The sequence below is a fragment of the Pagrus pagrus genome (genome assembly GCF_965226575.1).
Source record: "Pagrus pagrus genome assembly, chromosome: 7".
Classification (NCBI taxonomy): Eukaryota; Metazoa; Chordata; class Actinopteri; order Spariformes; family Sparidae; genus Pagrus; species Pagrus pagrus.
Window position 1 is genome coordinate 22,810,948 of NC_140191.1, and position 23,543 is coordinate 22,834,490.

Below are 23,543 nucleotides of genomic sequence, written 5' to 3' on the forward strand. Positions count from 1 at the left end.
TCTTTTATTATTTTTGTAGGAAAGTAGGACAGTGTGATTCACAGAAAAGAAAAGAATAACAGGAAGTGAGCTGGGTCAAGAAAAAAGATCAACCAGTCTCCTAGCAACAAGAATGGATGGTGTGAAAAAAAAGGCCCGAGGAGACTCAAAAGAAGAGCCCAAGTGTTTGTCTCCCATAATCTGAGCAAGAGACCACACACATTTACGACATAGCTCATAGAAAGGACCGCAATCAAAGGAGGCTTTGCTTCAGCTGCTCTATGACAAGTCAGACTGCACATGACATGTGGGTTCCCCCAAACTGTCTTCTGTGGTGGGATAGATGGATCCATCATCTTTAATTCATCCAATTATCTGTTAACCAACTAAACACCATAGCAGAGAAACTGATTTTTATGAATCTTGAGGATATAGTGTATCTCTTAGCCATGTCGCAGTACTAGTCAAGTTAGGTGCTACGGAATAAAAAAATGGGGCTATTTATGCCAAAGGACATGGTTTCAGTCTGTGCGATTTTGCAATCGTCATCCTTTCATTTCCTTCTTGGCACCATTTTTAAAAAATCCACAATGTGTCCTGTCCCTTGACATGCCAAATAAATTAATAACAATTATATGTTAAAAATGTCTCAAAACACTCAAAGAAGTGCCAACAAACACAGGATTTTTTTTCCCCGCAATATAATGTTGGTAGTTACTGTAATTCATAAAGTAAGCTGAACTAATTAATGGGAAGAGAGCAAGTAAATGGACCCCATGCTGTCAGTCATCATCAAAGCTGTACCAGCTCAGCTGTGGCCTAATTTATTGCATGTGCTTTCATCTGTACCATAAAGTCCACAGAGGGGCCTAAGTAGTTTATGTGAGGTAAACAGAGTGGTTTTAAATGGCCACCTGGATAAGCAAAGGACAAAATGTGTAGCCTGGATTCTTAATATAGCATTTAGTTAACTGTGTAATTATCACTCATTGTGGTCACAGGGAAAATCCTCAACAACCAAGAATTCCCTAAATCGAACTTCAGAGGGGAATAAAGGCAGCGCTAGTACAATCCCGCTCTCTCCCCCCTCTCCTATCCCATACTGACTTCATATCTCATTTTCTGCTTCCTCTTCTCTGTCACAGTTGAGCCAAGTTGATGGGCAGTTGGCTGTTGCGAGGACTATGTGTTGAAGCCAGAGGAATTTCAGCCTGAAAGGCACCGAGTGAAAGTGAGTTTCATCGAATGAGAAAGGGAAAGACGGGGAAAAAAAGACAGCAGTTGACAACCGCATGTCGTATCCAAGCCCCACACAGCCAGAGCCACCCATGGTAAGAATGTCACACACACAACATGCACAAAGCCTCATTTTGATCTCAACACACATTAGAGCGACTTCAATATTTCAAGACACTGCCAGACCCTTGTAGAGCCAGCTGCTTTGTTTCCTCTGACAAGACTGCACACCAAGAGGTAGACATGAACAACAGACAGTGATGGGCGGAGGGGAAATTATGATGAGCTTTACTTGCGCACACACAATAACACTCACTTCAAATAAAAACAAATATGCTTTTTTTTTGGAGGACTTACATTTCTTTTCCTGGTGGACTTGCACTGTATGCTTTCAGGAATGAGAGAAATCATTACATGACTGTTTTGATCTCCACAAGGCGATCAAACGGCTGCTTTTAATGTGGAGTTAATGAGCACCTCTCATACTCATGTTACACAGGGTTAATTAATCATCGAGATAAATACTAGAAAGCAGACTGGCCTCTGGTATAGAAAGAGTGTATTAGACCTCTTTAGAAAGTGATCCCTGAGGAATGTGGAAACCTTAAACGTTAGCAGTGGTTTTACTGCACTTGTAGGGATCTGGTACATCAATCCAATGTGAGATTCCCCCCACAGGATGTTTGATTTCTGTGTGCATGTGTTCAAATTACATTGTGATATTTTTGTTCCAACAATGCAATGCAGTCATTACATAAGAACCTTAAGAGATGAAGACACACAATCTAGTGGTCAGAATAACTAAGGAGCGTGACACCAACTTGCCTTAAGTTACAGAGCTTAAAATACTCCAGTGGCCTCAGGATAGGTGCATTAGAGATTGATGGCCAACACTATTATGAATGAGATTCCCTGCACTATCTTGTACTTAATAGCATAGTTAATCTTGACTGTTTTACCTGCAGTCATGACAGATGAGAAGCTTTTTTTTTAAGCAATGGAGCTGGCTAACGTTGCCTCGAGCAGGGATGAGGACATAATGGTGGGACAAAAAAATTACATGGCAGCAGAGCTTTAGGGAAAATAAGAAATTAAATGAAAAAAACTACACATTGTTACAAAAGTTTGGCTGTGTAAATTACACCTGACGGATGAATGTGCATAATGACTCATTCTTTAACTTTATCTAGTTGTCCCAAGTGTAAATGGACTTTGCCATACTAGGTCTTCTGGGGTGGAATATGCAGTACCAATTAGACAGTATTTATTTCTTAGTTTATCTGAAATAAAAGGCCCAAGATAGTACAACATAACAACAACATATCACATTCTAGTAAGATATTTCCTCATTTCATAGTGGTGCTTAAAACCCATCAGACTGCATCATGGTTTCTGATAGTTCATGTCTAATGAGGAATTGATTGAATAAATGCAAGACAAAAGAAAAATCAGAGGCAGTTGAACACAGGGATAACTGCTTAATTTTGCTGAGCCATATCTGTGACAATAAGTGGGCAATTTGCACTGGAATCATTTGTTTGTTTTCAGTACACATACTGAACAGATAAAAGCTAATGGTTGTTATACCTTACAAGAAAAGAGGACACTTTTCCAATGGTGTAAGAAGCAACATTGCTGCTTAACGGGGTTTAAGGAGCTCTATCTGAGTGAATGGAGTGATGAAACATGATGTCAATACCAATATGGCTTTTTGAAAAACAATGTGTTTACTCATTTCCTCAAGGCACCTTGGGCTCACTCATCTTCCTCTGGTTAGTAAGTTCAAAGACAGCTTCATAAAACATTTACAGACACAAAGAGGAGGGGTCACAAGCTCTACCTAACTTCTACATGACCCCAGGTTAATTAACCTAATTACAAAGCTTTGAATCTTCTATCACTCCTCTTTTTCCATGTTCTTTTTCTTCCCTCTCGGTCTCCATCCATCTTTTGCCCTCGCTCACCAGGAGGACCGAGAGCAAAAACCTTTCATCTTTACAAATATCCATCCTTAAAAATGGAGTAATACACGCCCTAGAGTTAGTTCCAGCAAGCTCAACATGAACTGACCAAAGTACACAGATTTATCACCATCCACCCAAATAAAATACGTTGGGGAAAGAGCTGCTGGATTTCACTGAATCCTCTAGGAGTTCAGAGGAAGCTTTGCCCATATCTCTAATCAGCTATTCATCAGCTTGATGAGGTCGATGAGAAGGTTGCTTTGAAGTGCTCTCCGGACACCAAAAAACAGAACAGGGGAGTCTTGGAGATAATGAAATGACTGTTGTTAAAGGAAAAGCCGTTAGTGCTGGAATGTCAGGGCTGACTTGTAAAGTCACGCAACATAAAGATGTGAGATCAGACATGTGGGGTCAAATTATTTGATTGAAGTGACCTGGGAGAGACATGCCCTCTTTTGGCAGTAGCTGAACGATTGTGAGGGGGGAAAAATTACTGAAAATATGTTTCCTGTATTTCCAAACAGGACATTAGTAATATGGTGTAGTCCTTAATGCACTATAGTGGGGCAGTCAGTGCTCATTTCAAAACTGACAGTCTGACCACCAATGATTAAGTCCTTATCTCAACAAACAACTCTTGTCTCTTGATCTCTTCAGATCCCAGGAACCAAACAAATACTCTGTTTGAGACTCAGTACAAGAACAGGCCAACGAAAATGCACCCAAGTGACACCACTTGCTGCTAACAGACAAGCTTAGTACTTCTCTGACAACTACGGAGTTACCTCCCGTAGCGCGGCCAGTGTGCTGCTGTCAGCTCAAGGGAATGGCCAGTCTGGGCAGTTTGATGGAGGGTCCACGTAGTTTAGAGGATGGAGTTGGAGACTAATCAGATTCTGTAGAACGGGTGAACTATAGATACTAGGGCCCGACCGATTTATCGGCGAGCCGATTAAATCGGCCGATTATAGCCCGTTTGAGACTAATCGGTAATCGGCCAAAACTCGCCGATTGACGCCGATATTTTCAGAAATAAAATGCAGGGAATAAGACTTGGTTTCACTTTGAAAATGTTCCCCCATTTGAAAAAGATCCCCCGACATTAGGCTATTTATCCTGTAGAGGGCGCACCGACCTCATGACAAACTCCATCCACTATCCACTAACCACCTCATAACACAGCAGAGTGACTGATCTGGAGCAGGCAGCGGCAGGGACGCACGATGGAGAGTGGTCCGCCTCAGCGGTAAATAAACAAGTTTGTGAAATAAACAATAAGTCAACAAGTTTCAATTCAACCCACTACACGATGTTCCCCGCTGTGTTGGTCTCGATCACGCCGAGTTAACGTTTAAGCACTATGTAATATGCAAACTAAAGTTAGAATTAGCCATCTGCTATTAGCCTTGCTACACATATTAGCCGTGCCAGTAAAGGTAGAATAAACATAACAGTACACATTACGTAATCGACTAGCTACTTCTCTCACTGAGGCAGCTGCATGTCTCCAGATAAGACCGGAGCAAAATGAGTAATGTGAGTTAAGACGGGGAGGCACTGACCGGCGGGGGGAGGGAGGAGCGAGTAGGCGAGTAGTTGAAAACGCTTTTCTGGTCCGAGTTTGATTCATGATAAATCTGTGGTATATTACTGAGATGATCAGTCGGTCTTCCTGTCGGCGTGAAGAGCAGTAGCTAATGGTGCCTTGTTGTAGGCCTAATGTTGGATGGTTGTCATGTTAATATGCTGCTTGACTCAGCAATGAAAAGGATTTGAAATTATTTTTCTGCCTTTAATTCTTTGTAGAAGTGTCTGAAAGGCTCAAAAGCAGCCATTTGTTCAAAAAAAAAAAAAGTAAATATGTAGATATGTTACTTAAATTAATACAATTTTAAAACTTTATAAAAAAAATTTTTAAAAATCGGCCAATTAATCGGTTATCGGATTTTTTCCCCCCTAATAATCGGTATCGGCCCCAAAAAATCCATATCGGTCGGGCCCTAATAGATACATGCTAATCGTTGATTACTCTCAGGATGGACTAGGCCTCTTCCACTGGTGAATATTAACCTTAAATGCACCCATTTCTGAATTCATTAATGCTTAGATGAAAGCTTTGGGGGACCAGATGTGAAGTGCTGATGTTACAACTTTTATTTCTTTATCATTCTGGGTCCAATGAGGTGATTAACCAATGTTTCTGGGTCCTATGCTGGCAAACTTCCAAATCTCTTGACAACCGATAACATGGCTCTGATAAATGACTTGCTGAATGAATGAATGCATGAATAAATACACACCTTACACAAGTCTTGGGATGGTCTGTAAGTGTGTCTCAGAACAACAACAAAGGTGGAAATTGAGCAGATTAATTTCAGCATTCCCTGAGCCTGAAGGAATGCTGTCAGACAGCCAATGACTGACTTCTGTTGGAGATCAAGCCGAGCTGCTGCTACCGTTGCTGTGACTGTTCTGCGCAAGAGATAAGTCCAGGTCAGGAATGTGTCTGTTCCTGGGCCAAGCAGGAACGGATGGAGGACAAGATAGTAGGATGTGAGAAGGCTGATGAATGAATGGAAATTGAGTAGGGCGAAGGGGAAGGGAGGGTAGGATGTAGGGAGGAGAATAACATAATGAGAAAATAGATGGAAAAGAATACAGATGGAAATGTAATCAGCACAATAAAGGAACCAAAACTGAATGAAATGAATGAATTGTCACGTGCATCCTTACAAGCATCTGCGTACCTGTGTGAGTTCTGTGAATGTATCAGCATGAGGATAGCTTTTCCAAACACTGCCTTGTTTTTTTTTGCTTTTTTACCAGAGTGAAAAACCCTGTCAGCTCTCAGACAGCCTCCTTTAATGGGAAACCAACCGTGACAATAGCCATGACAGTGGGAAGGAGGCTTTGTAATGTCTCTCTCTTAGTTCAGAATATGGGATGTTATCAACTGAATTTGCTATCAGTGCACCATCAAATGGACTTGTGGGCTGTGTCTGATCTGATCCAATCCATCATGATGGGAGAGGGATTTAGATAAAGCCTGACTGCTGAGGCTAGGATCTGCCTGGACTGACAAGTCCGTTTTGAAGCATTTTGTGTTTGTTTGTGTGTAGGTGTGATATGGGACAATATTGGAGAGGAAATGTGTCAGCCGAACTGCAGCACCATGAGTATGTAAATGTGAACAGAAATGAGGATTTTTTTAGGACATACCAAGGGATGGCCTTATGTAAGTGTTTCCTGGGAGAGAGAAGGGCAGAGAGTGAGGAGTGGGGGGAAGGAAAAAAGAGAGAGTTTATGCTGTTTACATTTCAGGCTGTTTACATCTCAGTGGGTCTTTGCACTTCTGAACTGTAAGTGTGAGCGTGAACATTACTGTGCCCATTAAACAGTTATGACCAAGGACACCATGAGGGATAATGCAAAAGCCGAATATCCAATATGGTCGGCTAAGGTCTGTGGAGGTGACAGCCCTACCAAGCCAGCTTGGATTACTGTCGCACCAAATGTCACACAACCCTGCGAATCAAGTCAAGATGGAATTTTTGAGCAGTGAGTTCAAGTGAAACCATTTTAAAGTGGGGATCAGTTCAGGTAAGTTCCACATTACTAAAAGATATGACTCTCACTTTTCTGTAGTAGATTTTATTTTATCTCAAGAACCCTTAAAGAAATATCTTTCTATAAGGTTTCTGTCTCTACCTCAATATAATGGAGGTAAATGTAATTTCATTTGAAGTGCTTATAATCCCAAAAACAAAATCAATAGCAACATCTCTTTTCAGAGACACTGGCCCTTTTAATGTGGATAATCCACAGAGCACACCTTCTAGACAGAGACAGCATTTCTGGAAAGAAGATCTCTCTACCAAGTATTTTAAATATATCTTATTCACAGAAACAGAATTGGATTTGCCTTTTGAGTAAGAGATATCTTAAAACTTAAACAACTAAAATGAAAATGGATGGATAGATACCACTCAAGACAATTGAGAACATACGTTCTTTTGTAACTGGGGTGAAGCAACCTTTTAAGAACACCACATGAAAAAGAGAGAAAATGGATTTCATCCAACATACTTAAGTCATCCAACCTCAAATGCACTGCGAAAACAATGAATGTAAGTGCAAAACCAGTGTGAAGTAATGACAGGAGCTGCTTCATTCTGCTGCTGAGAGTAAATTAGTGTCTCGCCAAGTCAAGCCGCCAAAAAACGAAGTGTAAACACAGTCTTTTAGCTCTCAAGAGGGAAAAGATGATTACCTCACAATTACGAGACCACAGAGGAGAGAGAAGCCCCATTGCCTCGGTGACAGAAAGAGAGATTACAGGGTGGTGGCACTACTAATGATGATGATGGGGAAAAGGGAAAAATACTGCAGTTTATCCCAGAGGATACACAAAATTGCAGCAACTAGGAGAAATTTGTGGTACTTGGCTAACGCATTGGCAAAATGAAAGATGAAGAGGGAATGCCTTATTTATTGAATGTCTGTTGCCGAGTTAAACAACCTGTTTTTCTCAAAGTATTGAGACATCAACATCCAGAGAGGCATTCAACACGTTTCTATTTCAGTAAAACAGCACGATGTTGCACATTTCAGTTCTATATTCATGTTTCCAATTTTTTCTGGCAGGAAAAACGACCAGGCCTGTCAAATTATTGAATAGTTGACAGTAGAACAAACACAGTAACCAATATAACTGCCTAAATACAAACACTTTTGTTTGACACAGGGGACGGTGACCTAATCCACCATGACGTGGACACCGACACATCTCACTGACAATGAATGAGACCCTACTGACTAAAGTTCAGTAAAGTTCAGTACTAAAAATCATCTATCTTCGGAAACTTTCTTGGTATGCGTTTAAAACAACAAAATCTCTTTTAATTATTCAATAAAATATCAAAAGAAGCATAAAAGAATAAGAATAAAATAAGTATCAAAGCTAAGTAAAAAAAAAAAAACAGATCTAAAAGTCAAAAGAAAAACTCCAAGGTTTGGGAGAGCGCTCTTATAAACTATTAAAATGCCTTTATATCACGTCATGGTCAAGTTAGACCTTAAAAACATTTTTTTTTTAAATGAGTTATACCGTCAGACTTCAAAAATATTTTAGGTCAAAGTGAGGGCAGAGGGAGGATGGGTTGACAACGGTTGCAATTACTGTATTGTCACTTAGAGCACTGCCATACACTGTGACTATCATCACCTTCTATTCAGCAGGACATGCACACCGCGTCTAAGATATTAGTACTATGCAAACAATACTGATCTCCAACTGCTTTTGTATAGTCATGTTTCAACTGTTGAAAGCCTGTAAACATCTGCCATGGTCAACTATTTTAATAATTTATTTCCCTCCATCTACATACTGCAACCTATTCCTTTGGGGAATTTTTACCAAGCTGCCAAACGCATCTGGAGAAGTTTTTCGACAATCAGGCAAAGATCTCATTCAGATCCAATGAAGTCCACCAAATGGTTGGGAAAACACTGGTTCACACGTCATCACTGGCTTCTCAATGTTACACTCAAGGACAAGTTAACCTGATCTCAGTGAGGAATTACACTGCACACAACAGTAGCCTCTGAGGCAGCTGAATTCCTCCGTATCCTTGCAGTCACACTGTCCCAGAACAAAGGTTTACCATCTGTTAATGAATTCTGCGGCCAGCAGTGCTTGCTGCTGCGGGCAGGTAATTAGTCTGAACAGCGGGAAAGATCAAAAACAACACTTTCTGTCTTGCCCTCTGGTTGTGACCCCACATGCGGAAGTCACACATTTCACTGGGTGAGAGAAGCAAAGAAAATGGATGAGCTTAGCCAACAGGCAGTTTGAATCACAGCAACTTAAACTTTTGATTAAACACAAGGTGGTTCACAACCCAAACTGTCACTGAGAGTCTCTGTCAATATTGACTTGTTTGAAACCAGTTCTACATTTTTCCTCATTCGACTTTTCTGTTGTTTTGTTCCTTCCTGGCATAATTTGGTGCATTTAACACTCTTTCGAGACCAAATAGCCACTTCATCTGTTAAGGATTGTGACAAAGCACAGGTTGAATAAGGCCACCATTTCATGGAAGAGTTGAGACTATCGCATACACACCCAGGGTTATCGTCATGTCTGCTGAGCTTCCCTTCCTCTCACAGTGCCAGTTGAAGCCCTTATCAGACAAAGTGGAGTCCAAAGAGGACAGCGAGCGATAGCATATCTGTGTGTGTGTGTAAGTGTTTTTTTGTGTGTCAGGTTTATCAGATGATCCAAGCCCCGCAACGTGGTGGCTCTTGATTTTCAAATGCTGCCAAATGTGGTCACATTACCACAGCACTATACAGTCCCAGTCGGTGATGATGAAGTTATACTGCCCAAGCACTTTTGAGAGGATACAAGGACAGCCACACTCTTGTGGCCCAACTCCTCAGGATAAGTCAGTCAGTTCCTCTCTCCAAATCTCCAAAATAGAAATACTAAGGCTATTTATTACTTTACTCTAATCCCCCATCCTAGATTCACACAATAATAAATGAAATATTAAAAATATTTTGTGGCACTGCGTCAGAGATTTAGAGAGACCGTGTCCGTGGGCTTGGCAGGTCTACTCTCCACACTGACTGAAGGATTAAAAGCCTGTAGGATTTGGCTGGCCTTGGTTTTAGAGTGCCGCTTAATTCTGCATGTAGCACTCTCAACATATTTCATTGTACATGAGGGATAATTGAGAAAGCGTCCGTCATGCCAAGCAAGCAAGTTATCTGAGTGAAATGTGCCTCATGGGTCACGCAAACAGTGGCTTGCTGAATGATGCGTCAGTTCCATAAAGTTACATCTTTGTCCCTAGATGCTCTGCCAGTGGCACTTTAGAGGAAACCTATCAAATATTAAATCAAATTAGTTATTTCTTAGCTTTTTTTTTTTTTTTTATTATCTATCGCATCCAAAGTCACTAAAGTCATGGTCCGATTTGCTCCAACTTTCTTCATACACAATCAACCAATCACATTATTCATATCTTCAGATGGCACACCAAAGGCTTGAGATTGGAGCAGACAGCTCTCCCCACCCCTCCTCAAATAGCACTCTTAACAATTTAGCAATACCAAATATAAATAAATAAGGCAGCCCGAGGTCCTGAAAACCCTCTCCAATCAGGCCAAGTGTCAAAAGACCATAAAAATGGATTTTAGATCAATTCTGTGTTGGGCCTTCTGCCCTTCATGGAGGTCATCTCCTCCATCACCATACAGCGCTGCTTGTGTTTCATCACCATTTACGCTCCACTTTTTCCACATTTTTTCCAAGTTTGATCCAAGTTTGTTGGCTGCACCACCTACTTTCTGCCTTACTGTTTCACCCTGCCAAACTTAATCACATCTGTCAAGGAGCAAGGAAATGATATGTGCCTCCACATGATGACAGAAAAGCTCTTCCTGGAATGGACCACACTCTGGGCCTGGCACGTCGACATCCCTTTCCTTATTCCACTCTCCCAGCATTCCAATAGGAATACATCACCTGCACATGGCTGCCAAGGACAAGACATACATCATCCTGTCAAGACAGGAGAGAGAGAAGGAGCATGGGAAAACAAATGGCATTGCCCCCTGTCCTGAACAACTATCCTCTAAAGAGAGTGAGAGTGCGACTAAAACCCATTCAAGCATATTTGAATTTGAATCAGAGGGAGAGAGTTTGAAAGTGCAGGAAACCACTGCAACCACTCAAGCATACGCTCAAGTACACAAACCTAAAATGACTACCAAAAATGGCACAAGTTGTCAGACTTTGACTCTTTTTAAATTAGGCTGTACCAGGTCACACCAAGTCGCTGACCTTAAGTCAAGGTAATGTAGAGCTGGCTACTTCACGGGCACTGCTAGTAATTAATGAGTGAATACTGATGGTAATACCCTCTGCTCACCCTCGACCTCCCCCTCTATAAATCCTGGCAGTGAAAAATGAGATGGCAATCAATTGAGAAGTGAGTAGACTGAAGCCTTCTGGGAAACAGTCCACTTTCGGATGTTTCCGGGATGAAGCAGGCATATGTGCATACTTTACACACAGCACATCACATTTAAAAGAACGCAATTAAGTGCATTTCTTATGGCAGATATCTGTAAATAATAATACAAACAAATAGACTGTCTATACTCATACAACTCCTTTGATAAAGTTACAACTGATGAACATTTGAAACCACAGTTTCCAACACAAATGCTGATCCACGTTAGAGCTGGGCAATATATCGATAATATCATGATATGTTTAAAAGTTTTCTAGACCACAGTAAAGTACAGATGTTCCAATACCATTTCTTCCTTCCCGGTATCGATTCCGATGCCTGGGCTCTGGGTATCAGCCGATACCAAGTACCGATCCCATACCAGTGCATGTTAAAAGACGACAAAGAAGACGAAGAAGACGAAGAAGAAGAAGAGATTTATATACAGCTGTATATACTACTAACCCTGTATGGATGTGATATGATTGTTATCATTGTTGTATGGCCTGGCTCAGGTAAAACTTTGTGGGGAATGGTTGCCATACAACATTCTTTTATTATCTATTTTGACAGTCAGTGATAGCCGCAAAAGAACAAAAAAATCTAGGAAACCTAAATAACAATAAATAACAATTCCTTTAAAAACTGTTAAAGTGCAGCCACAATAGAACAGTTTAAAACAGTAGTGAAACAGCAACTTAAATAAATCTAGGAATAAACAATTCCCTTAAAACTCACAGAACTCGTTTGCTTGCAGCACTGCACTTTGAAGGGCAAATGTTGACGGCGATACTGCATCCACCCAGTGTACACTCAGCAAAGACATGAGACACACATTGGAGGTCCAAATGACAGTAGTAAAGCTGATTGCCTGCACATCTTTCAGCCTACAGGAAATGTGTTCCCTCGCTGTCTCATAAAGTTTGGGGAGAGCAGTTTTGTTGTGCTCTTTTGCGTGATGCGTCTTCAAATGTTTTATAAGGTTGCTGGTGTTGAAATTGGCAACACTCATGCCACCCCTCAAAATTACAGCCTTGCCACATGTCGGCATTTTACTGGTGGGGTTATCCAGAGTAAAATATTGTTGCTAGCTCTGTCTGACTCGCGTGAAAATCAACTTCTGCCTCAACTTCAACTTTTTCCAATACTTAGTCACTTATGTGAAATCCCCAACGTGATAATATTCTGTGAAAGTGTTAATAGTCATCCCTTCAACATTCATATTTAAGTATTTGATCAAAAAAATTGTGATATTGGATTTTGTTGCCCAGTCCCAGCGTTTATGAATTGCTGAGGAGATTTGTTAAGGTTTGCTCGATTGGTGATGTCTGATCCCTCTCACTTGTTGCCTTTGCCGTCATGGCAATTTAAATTTTGCATACAGGTACATTATTTGCAGGGAAATAATTTTAATATGTCAGACTTCGACAGATTTTCCTGGTAAAATACTGGATATTACAATACATAACATTACATTACTGGTCATCTTTGTAGTATTTGTAGTATCATATTCAAGTTGACAGTGATAATTCTTTGGAAGAAATGATGGATAGCTCTTTCTGTATATCCCAGGGTGTCAAATAGAGTTAAATAATCTTTTTAAGTTGCTTCACATGACATTCATTCACCCACATCATCCCTTCTTTAATAAAAGCACAGCAGAAAGAGACGTGGTCAAGGTGAGGACATTCTGCACAGGTCATCAGTTTGACTTGAAGCAATAATGTTGTGAGTAAACAGGATGAGCTTTAACTCAATAGGTCAGCCCCATGTGCCCTCTGTCTTCACTTAGAAGACAGAGTCAGTTTAGCCATTTTTGCACGACATGATGCTGTTATGTGTTGTAGAATGACAATGCAGGCCATTTGATAGCCTGGCTGCTCAGTTATCTGCTTTCCTGCATTTGTTTCCATAGCTATCACTTATCATGAGCTCTCTAAATATGAGCAGTTTGTAATCCCTAGGCTCTATAGGAAATTGTGCTTCATCCATCTAGTTCAACCCTCCACCCCCTTAACACAAGGCTAAGGGCCATTAGGCCTATAGGCTTAATAAATCCCCTCTTACAAAGTATTCATCAACAGGAAGATCCAGTATGCACATCTTCTGCATCATGTGTTTCGTGTACTTTGAAACAGAAAGCTTACAAAGGCTTTTTTTTTTGCCATAATCAAGCAATCTTTCAAATATCCAACTGTCATATCAGTACTTAAAATACACACACAAACAAACCACTCACCAAGAGTATTATAAAATATGCAGAGGTAAAGATAAAAGTGGATAAAGCTCAGTGAGTCATACTGACATACATTTCCTGTTCTATTGTCTATCGTTATTAGGAAAGATGAACATCAGCAGACAAAGATTTGCAACTTGTTCCCAATCATAGCATTCAGAGGAGCTCATCTCAACTTATGGTTGTCAGTGACTGATCTTGCCAGCATTGTCCTCTTTGTTTGGATGTTTACAGATAGATGATAGATGATAGACAAGACACTGGGACAAAACAGCCTTTGGAAAAAAAATGTCAGATCGTGTTGGACTTACACAAGAATAAGGTGTGAAATTAGCAACATAAGTTAAACTGACAACACAATGTATTGGAGATGCATATACTGTATAGTGCAAAATGTACCTCGACAGCCACTTCAGTATTGTTTGTGTGGCACATTATACTCTTGAGAAACATCTCAATGACAATGGGTGCCCTATGCATAGCTTCTTCTTCTTTATTGTTAACATGACTGTAGGAGAGACCATAAAACAGGTTATAGGTGGAACTGAGCGGCAGTGAGCATCAGTCAAGTGACCAAGAACAAGATGAGACACTAATGCAACTTCAAGGAATGGGAAACAGCATGAGGGGCTTGAGTTCACTCAGCAACAGCATTCAAAACAATGGCTGTTCCAAAATTATTGTGCGGTCATGTCAAGTGTCATTTCTAGGCCTAGGTCGATGAAGTGCAAACATATAATCTGCGTGGAGCGGTTTTCTGGTTTACCAGCCTCCTTCACTGCCTGCTGTATCATTCGGCTGTTTCCAGAACAGCCAATCATCAATGGTTTACTGGCAGAGCTGAATTATAAAGGGTGGTAACTGGAAGAGCCTCGCAGAATAAGGGATCTTTTCATAAACTGAAGTCATTCAGTTAATTATAGCATCATAGAAAAGCAGACGGCAGACTTAATACGGTAAATGGTAAACAATGTGACCTCGGGATGGGCAAAATATCATTGTTTTTATCAGGATATGAGACTCGTTTTAGATTTTAGATATCATTATATGGCATTAATGTTGCTTCTTCCCGGCTATAAAGGCTTCATTGATGTAAAAGTGGTGTGAATTTCTAAACTAGACTTTTTCACTTGTTCTAATTCTTGCCTTTAACAACCTTAGTCATTATATCCCCATAATTGATTATTATAAAAATGTACAAACATGTTACTATTTTGTGAAAGTACTAACAGTCATCCCTACAATAGTCGCAATATCTATTTTGAGTATTGATAAAAAAATATTGTGATTTTAGATTTTTTCACCCAGCAATATGTCTTATCTGTCATAAACAAGAGATTACGGTTCACGGGCACGTTTGTGTCGCGTTCTGGTGCTACTCAGACAGCAGCTGGGACACACATAGCTGGTCCGAGGATCACAAAGGTTTATTTTTCAGCCACAATGTGGAAGCGATCGTTGTGATTAAAGCTGACGGCAGCATCTGTTAGTCTCTTGGCCCTCAATAACTTTTAGAAGTGGCTAACTTAGCTGTTGTAACTTATTACCTAGCTGTAACGTAACGTAGCTGTAGTATGCTAATGACGTTACGCTAGCTTGGCTGTGGAGCTTAGCTGTGGACATTGTAATGACTTACAAGATTTACGTGAGTGTCAACGGGCATTGTAATAACTTTACCTGTGAATCCGACATCGTTACTCTGCATTCAAAGCTGGGCTGTATTTGGTTTCTGCCGGCCGGCTTGTTGCTCTTGTTGTTTGTTACGGGAGGGGGTGTGTCGCGGGAGGCTCCGAGGGGAGAGCGATACGAGCTCGGAGGGGAGGGGTGTGTGTGTGGGGGGATGCTTTTTAAACCTTTCTCAGATCGTAAACCAGAGCTTTAAATCAAGATATAAACATCGGCCACGGCCATCGGCAAATGTCATTTTTATTTGCCGATGGCCGATGGTAGTTAACGAGGCAAACATCGGCCGATACCGATGTTCAGCCGATGCATCGGTGCATCCCTAGTAGAGACATTTAACAGTGGAGACAATAAGAAAGGCTTTTTATTCTATCTTTTTTAGTATAAGTTAGGTGTGTTATATGGCCTTTCAACATCATAGGGCAATGCAGCTTTCATAGTATTTAGAGGTGCTTGGCTAGCGGCTGGCAAACCGGAGAATATTCAGTTATTCAGAAGAAAACAGCCTACTGAATAAAACAGTATATCTCTGAACTAGTGCACTAACAGGAGCCAGTTCAAACAATAAACCCAACTCCCGATCCAATGTCCTGAAACAGTAGAAAAGACTGTAAAAAAAACACATTTAAAGTAAATGTGCAGGAACTCAGAGATCGACCATCCTCCCCCAACGATTATCGTTCTCCCCAGGCTCTATAAAGCCTGCATCAAGTTGGCTAGCAGCCCTCTGCCAGGGGCTTTGGCCAATACTGAGGATTAAAACCCTGCAAGTCTATAAATACACCTAGCAGACCAACGTCAGCACCCAGCCAGCTATTGCACTCACCTCTCGCTGCTGGATGGCTGGCATGTGTTTTTCCCTCTTTTCTCACTCTCTCTTGCTTTACTTTCTCCCTCAGTTTCTCAGACTCTCACTGCTCTCCCTTTGTGTTCCCATTCTTCTCTCCAACTCACTCTCTCAGTTTGTCTCCCACTCCTCTGCATCGCTCCACTCATCTCTCACTCTATCCCTTTCGTACTCTCTCGCTTGGCAGGGCCTCTTAATTGGAAACAAGCTGTGAGCGGGGCTTTCAGTTTGAGGTTAAAATTGCATCTGACCTGCCTCCTGCTGTATCTTTTCTTCTCTCCTTTGGCTGTATTACAGGCTTGTACACAGTGGCCGAGTGCAGATGTCTGAAGGACAGAGTGTGGTGAAGAGCGAAGCAAAAAGTTGACTCTGCTCACTGGCTGGAAACAGCAGGGACGTGACAAGTAAACAAGCAAAATGGAGGCACAGTGGAGTTACAAAACACAATATGTGGAATATAACTAATGTGGACATTTCAAGTAGGACATGCAAATACAAAAAGGTAGCGAAGAGATATTTATGCATCGTACCTGATACAATCTTTTACAAGTCTAAGTGTGGCATCTTTTTTATCACCACTAAGAAAGCCTAAAATGAATCACAGCAGGCACAAGTGACAAAAGATGAAGGAAAGGCAGACTGCTTACTTTCATTTTAATGTTACCTGAGCAGTGAGACTGTGAAATCTCAAGACTAGAGAATAGAGTGTACATGCACAAAAAGACACTCACTCTGCAACCAAAACAATCAGACTCTGCACCACGCAATGCCGTACCAAGATCCAACAGAATGCTTCCTTCAAACAGGTTTCACATGTTCAGTACAGTGCGTCAAAAGCCCCATGTACACTCCAAGCCAACTTCTGAAGAATAAAGCCTCAACTATTACACAAAAATTACATGGCCATTACATGGTAATTATGGTGAGAGGCTGCATTCAGTCTGTCACAACTTCCTTGTTGTCAGTGGGAGAGGATAAGAGGGATTTGTTGCACAAAGGGCCACAGCCAGGCACAGAAACTATTACTTCCACCCAGTTAGACCACAGACTGTACTGTCTGACCCATAGGGCTGTAGAACAGGATAGTGCAACTCATCCATATTTATACACTCAACCTGCAGAGGGAACTCAGTACTATCCACAGACTGGCATTTGAAAATCTGAGCAGTATATATTTTTTATCTCTGCTTCATGTAAGTGATATGACACTGTGTGGAATAAGCAAAAATGTACTACACCTAAAGCTGATCAGATCTTTCACACGTTTAAAAATTGTCCAATGCCTGCTAACAGCTACTTGATCCAGGAAGATATTTTAAGAGCTCAGCTTCTTTAATGCTTCCCAACTTTCAGCATGCTACAACCATCTTATTCCGCCCAGTGTGCTGTGCTAGGAAAGTTAAAAGTTGACCCAAAAACAAATATTGATCTCCTTGGCAACTGTCCTACCCACATCTTTGGCCGCTCTGAGTCTCACCCCCTTGGGAAGCCCTGTACAGCTGGGTGCCAAGAAGGGGATAAAGAACAGGTCTGCGCATGATTACTGACTGAAAATAATTCAGCTTTTGGGGGACTGATGAATCAGTCCTGTCAAACATAATGTTAAACAGTTGGATTCCACCCCAAAAGGCAAAACCCCATCGAACTTTACTCCAGACTCAATAAAAACCTTATTGTGATGATAGGCTTGTCATGGTCCACTATATTGGTGAATACAGCCAAGAAATATATGAATAAATAAAGCGCAATACAGCAAGAGAACCAGTAATGTCTCCTTACATTATCCTGAACAATAGTAAAAAGGAATCTGAGGGGTTAAACTACTATTAATAATTCATTCATCACTGCCATCAACATTGCACATAGGCATCAATGCCAGGCAGTCTATGAAAATACTGAACTCAGTGCTTGTTGTTTGACAGGCAGCCTTCACGTCACAACTTCGAAACACAAAAGGTACGAAATCAAAGTCTGGGGTGGGTAAAATGTGAAAGTGGGCTATTATTGTACACACAGGTTGAAAAGATGCTGCAATAGATGAAGCCAAACAGCCTCAAGCTGTGTTCTGTAAAATCACTGTACACTGCAAGAAATTTTTTGCCAGATCCAGTCCAAACAAACTTCTCATAAAATATGCATAACTGGCTCAGAGATGCACTTTTCATTTTTGCCTTTCTTAAGTACAGAAACCATGGGAAATTTGTCTGTTACGAAAACTTTGGAACCTCATTTCAGACTTTGCAGTGAGTGAGTATTTGTCGGTGGAAAGTCCAAACACATACATTTAAGAGCCACTGCCACTGCCCTTGATTAAATTGTGATAAGGAGTAGGGCTGCAACTAACGATTATTTTCATTATGGATTAATCTGTAGATTATTTTCACGATTAATTTATTCATATTTTAGTCAATGAAATGTTAAAAAATGGTGATGAATTCTCATTACAATATCCCAGAGCCCACATTGACATCTACAAATTGCTTCTTTTGTCCAACCAACAGTCCATGACCTAAAGACTCTTCATTCACTGTCTTAAATGACAACGAAAAGCAGCAAGTCCTCACATTTAGAAAGCTGATACCAGCAAATGTTTGCCATTTTTGCTTGAAAAATTACTGAAATGATTAATCGATTATCTAAATAGTTGACAATAAATTTTCTTTCTATCATGCAGCTTTAGATCCAAACAAAACACAGGTGACACTACTTCAGGATGTGGTGTGGCTAACTGGATCATAACATGGATAAGAGCTCATCGTGGAGTAGACAGACCTATACGTTCGACTGTTGCAGCATGATAAAAGACACACAAACGGGTCACATATGGCCTTAGAAGAAGAGGCAAGTCAAGTTTTCTAATTGAAACTGTAACATATGCTCCTCACCATTTAAGAGCAAGAACTTCTGGTACCCCTATTCATCTATGTGACATACAGACTGTTAGGGCTATATCAGTACAAGGAGACGGCAAGGTCAGGATCAGTAAAGTAATTTTATTTAATTTAACAGGAATTCTGCAGTGGACTGGGGATCAAGCCATAGCCTGTTGAATGGCAGTGATTTGGCTTACTGAGGATGTACTCACTGAGAATCACTGAACATACTGTAGCCATGCAATGAAACTAAGCTGGTGAGGGCTAGAGAGATACCCAAAGCCTGTTTCTCTCCCAATGCTACTTAATGACAGAAGGATTAATTTTTCCTTTGGGTTATGGCTCTGTTGCCACCCATCTCACTGTGTGAAATCTCTCACTGGCAGTGCCTGGTAAAGCAGTGAGCTGGCAGAGAGGGGCAGAGAGAGAGCAGATAGCTCACGTCTTAAGAGTGATATGAGGATGTTATTCTGCGGAGCCGGCGAATGAACCTCATAAGCTGATACATACCTACAGAGGCAGACACAAACATGAGAATCCTCCATGGATCAGTGCTAAGCAAACACATTAGACATCATGATATGAAAACACATCAGAACCGGTTTGTGATTTGAGGACCAAAAGTAAACAACTCTCGCTCATTCTCACTGTAAAGCATGTTGCAGTCTGGTTTCGTGGCAGAACACTTGACATACTTTGAAATTGTCTCTTTCCAAACTGAACAACTGATAACAACAAGGTAAAAAGTTGACATGGGGGTCAATCACAGCAGGTCCCAAACATTGTCAGGGTCACACAGGACACAGGTTGGGGCCAGGGCATTCCTGGCTCATGCAGTTGGGTTTGTCTGGGAAATGACTGAGCAAACAGGGGCCAGAGTGGCTTCCCCTTACTGGCACCAGCGCTTTGTCCCCACTAATCCACTCCAAAGAGCCACAGTCAAACACCCAGCGCCACACAGTCACCAGTAACAACACAGCACAGTCTGGGGGGACACAAAATGAATCCCACTGGCCAAAGCAGGGAGACAGACGCCAGTTTGCTCATCAGATTTGGGCACAGCAAACAGTATGGCTTAACCGGAGGACTGGGTGATGATCACAGAGCCACTTTCTGAGGTGCAATATTGCCTTCTGCAGGGATGGGGACTTGCTACAGTGTTACTGAGCATTATATAACTTTTCAGCTAGTTGGAGTTGAAGCAAATTTGCCCATTTACTTGCTCATAAAAAAGGTGTTATCTGAGAACTGGTAGCTTAATGTGTGCATTCTTGTATTATATAGACAATTCCTGTCAGAGAGGATCAGTACTCATAATACAATGACAGGCGGAAAGGTGGAAATGTCAAGAGCAAGAGAGGCAGATATATCTACTGCTGAATAGCAGGCTTTATAGACAGATGGGGATATCAATTGAATTACATTAATACAGTGGCACTTGTTGCTGACATTAAAGCAAATCTACTTATCCGTGCCTCATGATGCGTGGTAAATAAAGTCACATGATATGCGGACTACTAAAAGCAGCAAATCACTGTTATCTGTTGCTGTTTGGTAGATCAGATGTGCAAAAAGAAAAGGAATTAAATCAGGGAATTAAACAAGTTAGATCTAGAAAGCCCTGAGACCATGTTGCATGTAGAAAAACATCATACTGTCCCATTATTGTTAAGTGTTATGTCAAATTATGTGCATGACATCCCAGACTTAAGGCTCTTGTCTGAAGTTAAAAGGCATGAAACAAAAACAGGAAAGGAAAAAGTAAACAGCAGCATGGCAGCAATAACTGATCACAAAACTGAAAAATATTCAACAAGGTAATAATGAGTGTTACAGGAACAAGGGTCTTATCAAATCCCTGTCAATTTAATATACCACTAGGTGAGCTGACTACAGTATCTCATGGTTACAAAGCCCATCTTGAAAATCTACTGTTTTATCCAAGAAGGAAACTGGTCCATGACCCTTAACACCACTACAGTATCTGCATATTTATTGTCCAAAATAAACTAAATTTAATGCCGAAAAGGGGTAATTATAATTATTATATATATATTATTATGTAAAACCACCATACTGATGAAATACTGACATGATGAAAGACAACATTGAGTGGGAGAGAACAAACAAAGCGACCTGAACAACAACTGTTTTGCGTCGGTTGAAAATCTGGACAGTACTTACTTGTCATACTCTGTGTTGTCTTTGTCACAGCGTGCATCCTTGTGCTTCTGCCAGTCCTTCCCGTGCTTACAGGTGGTGAGGAGGACCACATCATCTGAGTTATGAACATGATATAAAGCGTTCCTAGTGTCTGAACCTATTCCCGTTAGATATCTCTTCCCCTTAAAAACAAGCATGTACTTCCTAAAAGGGGGAATGGTGTTATGTTTCAGGTAGCCCCTTTCCCCTCCTGTCCTAGGGTGGTCTTTAGAGAAAAGAGGGATCGAAACGTCAAACTTGGGCCTAAAGTTCTCTGTGCTGATGCTGGCCTTAGCCAACATGGCGAGGCCGATGTCAAAGCCAAGGTCTTCTGTGTAGTCTGGCCAGGTGCCAGAGTATAAGTTGAAGATGATGTGATTTTTGCCCCCATTCCACAGAGGAAGGCTCTGGATCTTTGCTTTTAGGTTGTGCACATACTGGGGTGAGAGCTGGTCCCGGTCTAGAGTGTCCAAACTCAGGACAAACAGACATGCCTGTCCTGGGTCAGCTGTGTAAAACCTGGATCCTTCGATGGAGGATAAGATGTTCTGATAACTCTCTGACATCTTCTCCCCTTTCTGCTGGGGGTAGACATAAACTTTAAATCCATTCCTCGCACACAGAGAGAAATCAAAGCAGGAATCCATTCTGCAGCGTTTTCCAGTGTAAACGCCCGAGTTAGCGTCCCTCTTCTGTCTAGGAGATATGTGTTCATTGTGATCATCGCTCTGGTCGTGCTCCCAGGAGCTGAAAGGCTGCAGGGACCCCGGGAAGCGACGCCACCGCGCCCCGGGATGATAACCGGTGAGGCTGTGGTCATCACGCCGGCTGGGTCCCCGTCTGGATAGCGGGACTTGTATCCCCCCAAAACAAAACAGCAGAATGAGACACGCACCGGCGGAGAACAGGGTTAAGTACCGTTTTTTGGCCTGCATGTGTCCTACGATCTGAGATAAGATCTCTGGCGATAAATCCAAGAAGTGCCCAAGTTTTGGTTTCACCACCTCCTGCGGGAACGCTCCGCCATCTTCCCCCGGGCTGCAAGGGTTGTGCGCTCACGTCTCCCACCTTCTGCTTCAGATGCCTTTCACAAGTCCGGGAACTAATCCAAAGCATGTGGGCGATTTATAATGTTCATCCACCTCGTCTCCTCGTCAATAGCTGTATCGACTAACTGACAGTAGTTTCTCCTATAAAACAGAGCGACCCGATCCACTTAAAAATATGAGTCTAACGTTTAAGTGGCACCCCACTTCCCTTTGTATAACATCACATTTACTTTGCCCCAAACGCTTGTTTTACCACACAATGTTGGCGTTTAGCTAACTACAGTCACGCGCTTACAAATAACAACATCAAGCAAAATGAGCAGAAACTTGAGTGACGTTAAAGCAGCAGTTTTTACCAGACTTGTTGCCTGGACAGTTAACTATTGTCCCTTCTGGAAATTAGCAACCAAGCGGGCACTGGAGCCCCAAACATCCAACATACCCAGTTTGAGACGTCGCCTCAGTTCTTTGACTTAACGTATCGAAAGATATAAGTATCATTATAACTGTTTGCTAAATCTATACAGAGAATCACTCCGTCCGATTTGGGTAGCGAGCTAGCTAGCTAACATACAGGCTAGTTCTGAAAACATTCCCAGTTAGCTTGTTAGCTAAGCGGTTGCATCAAAGTAGCTTTTACCCTGGTTGGGAGTAAAGACAGCCAGGCAGTCCCTCTTCTCCCCCTATAAAACATATCTCTTCATTCGCACAACTTAGCCTTCGCTCTGCCGAAGAAACCAACGGACTAATTTCTTCGTAAATTTCTCCAGTCGTGTGAAGTGTTCAATAGGTAGCTCACACACTCAAAAACAAGAGGTGCCGTGGAGACTGCAAGCCAAGCAGAGCAGCACGGCAGTCCCACCGCTGATGATGATGTGACGTCCCTTCGACGGCGCACGGTGCGCTGCCATTGGCTCGCGTCACAGTCGAGGCGGGCGGGGCTTCCAGTGCACCCATTCACATCCACGGAGAAGAGCACCGAGGAGGGAGGAAAGGTGGAACAGTGTCTGCAGTGATTTACCACAGAGAAATGAGAGCTGGTATCTGTGGTTTGCTTATTGAACCATATCAGAGCATCTGAGAAAGGTGTTTTTGTGTGGAGCCATCAGAAGAAGTAACCTTTCAATGTGTGAACTGACTGCTGCAGGTGACTTTATGACAACCATCCTTAATAAATGGTAAACATAGAGCTAATTAAACTTTAGTTAATAGTTATTTCACTACAGTTGAATTCTTTATAAACCACTGATTATTGTTAGACTGCTGTTTATAAGACTTTGTAATGGTTAATGCATGCTGTGTAGGTCATCTATAAACATCTAGATGGCCATGATAAGGTTGCAACTGATGTTTATAGACCTTTGCCATTGCTTAATAAATTAACAATGACATAACCATTAACTAAAGTTTAAATAACTATACATTTTGCATTTGTTAATGACGGTTGTTCTGG

General features: G+C 41.5%; 1 protein-coding gene across 1 annotated transcript in view; it reads right to left on the minus strand.

Moving 5' to 3' along the window:
- The window catches only part of LOC311260548 (exostosin-1a-like), a 41,440-nt gene extending 18,506 nt beyond the window's left edge, over positions 1–22,934 (minus strand). The window contains exons 1-2 of the mRNA XM_084358516.1: positions 22,731–22,934; positions 21,024–22,231 (exon numbers count right to left, since the gene is read on the minus strand). Of these exons, the coding sequence (XP_084214642.1) occupies positions 21,024–21,976 (953 nt within the window). The 5' untranslated portion in view covers positions 21,977–22,231; positions 22,731–22,934. The remainder of the gene's footprint in view (positions 1–21,023; positions 22,232–22,730) is intronic.
- Positions 22,935–23,543: the final 609 nt, after the last annotated feature.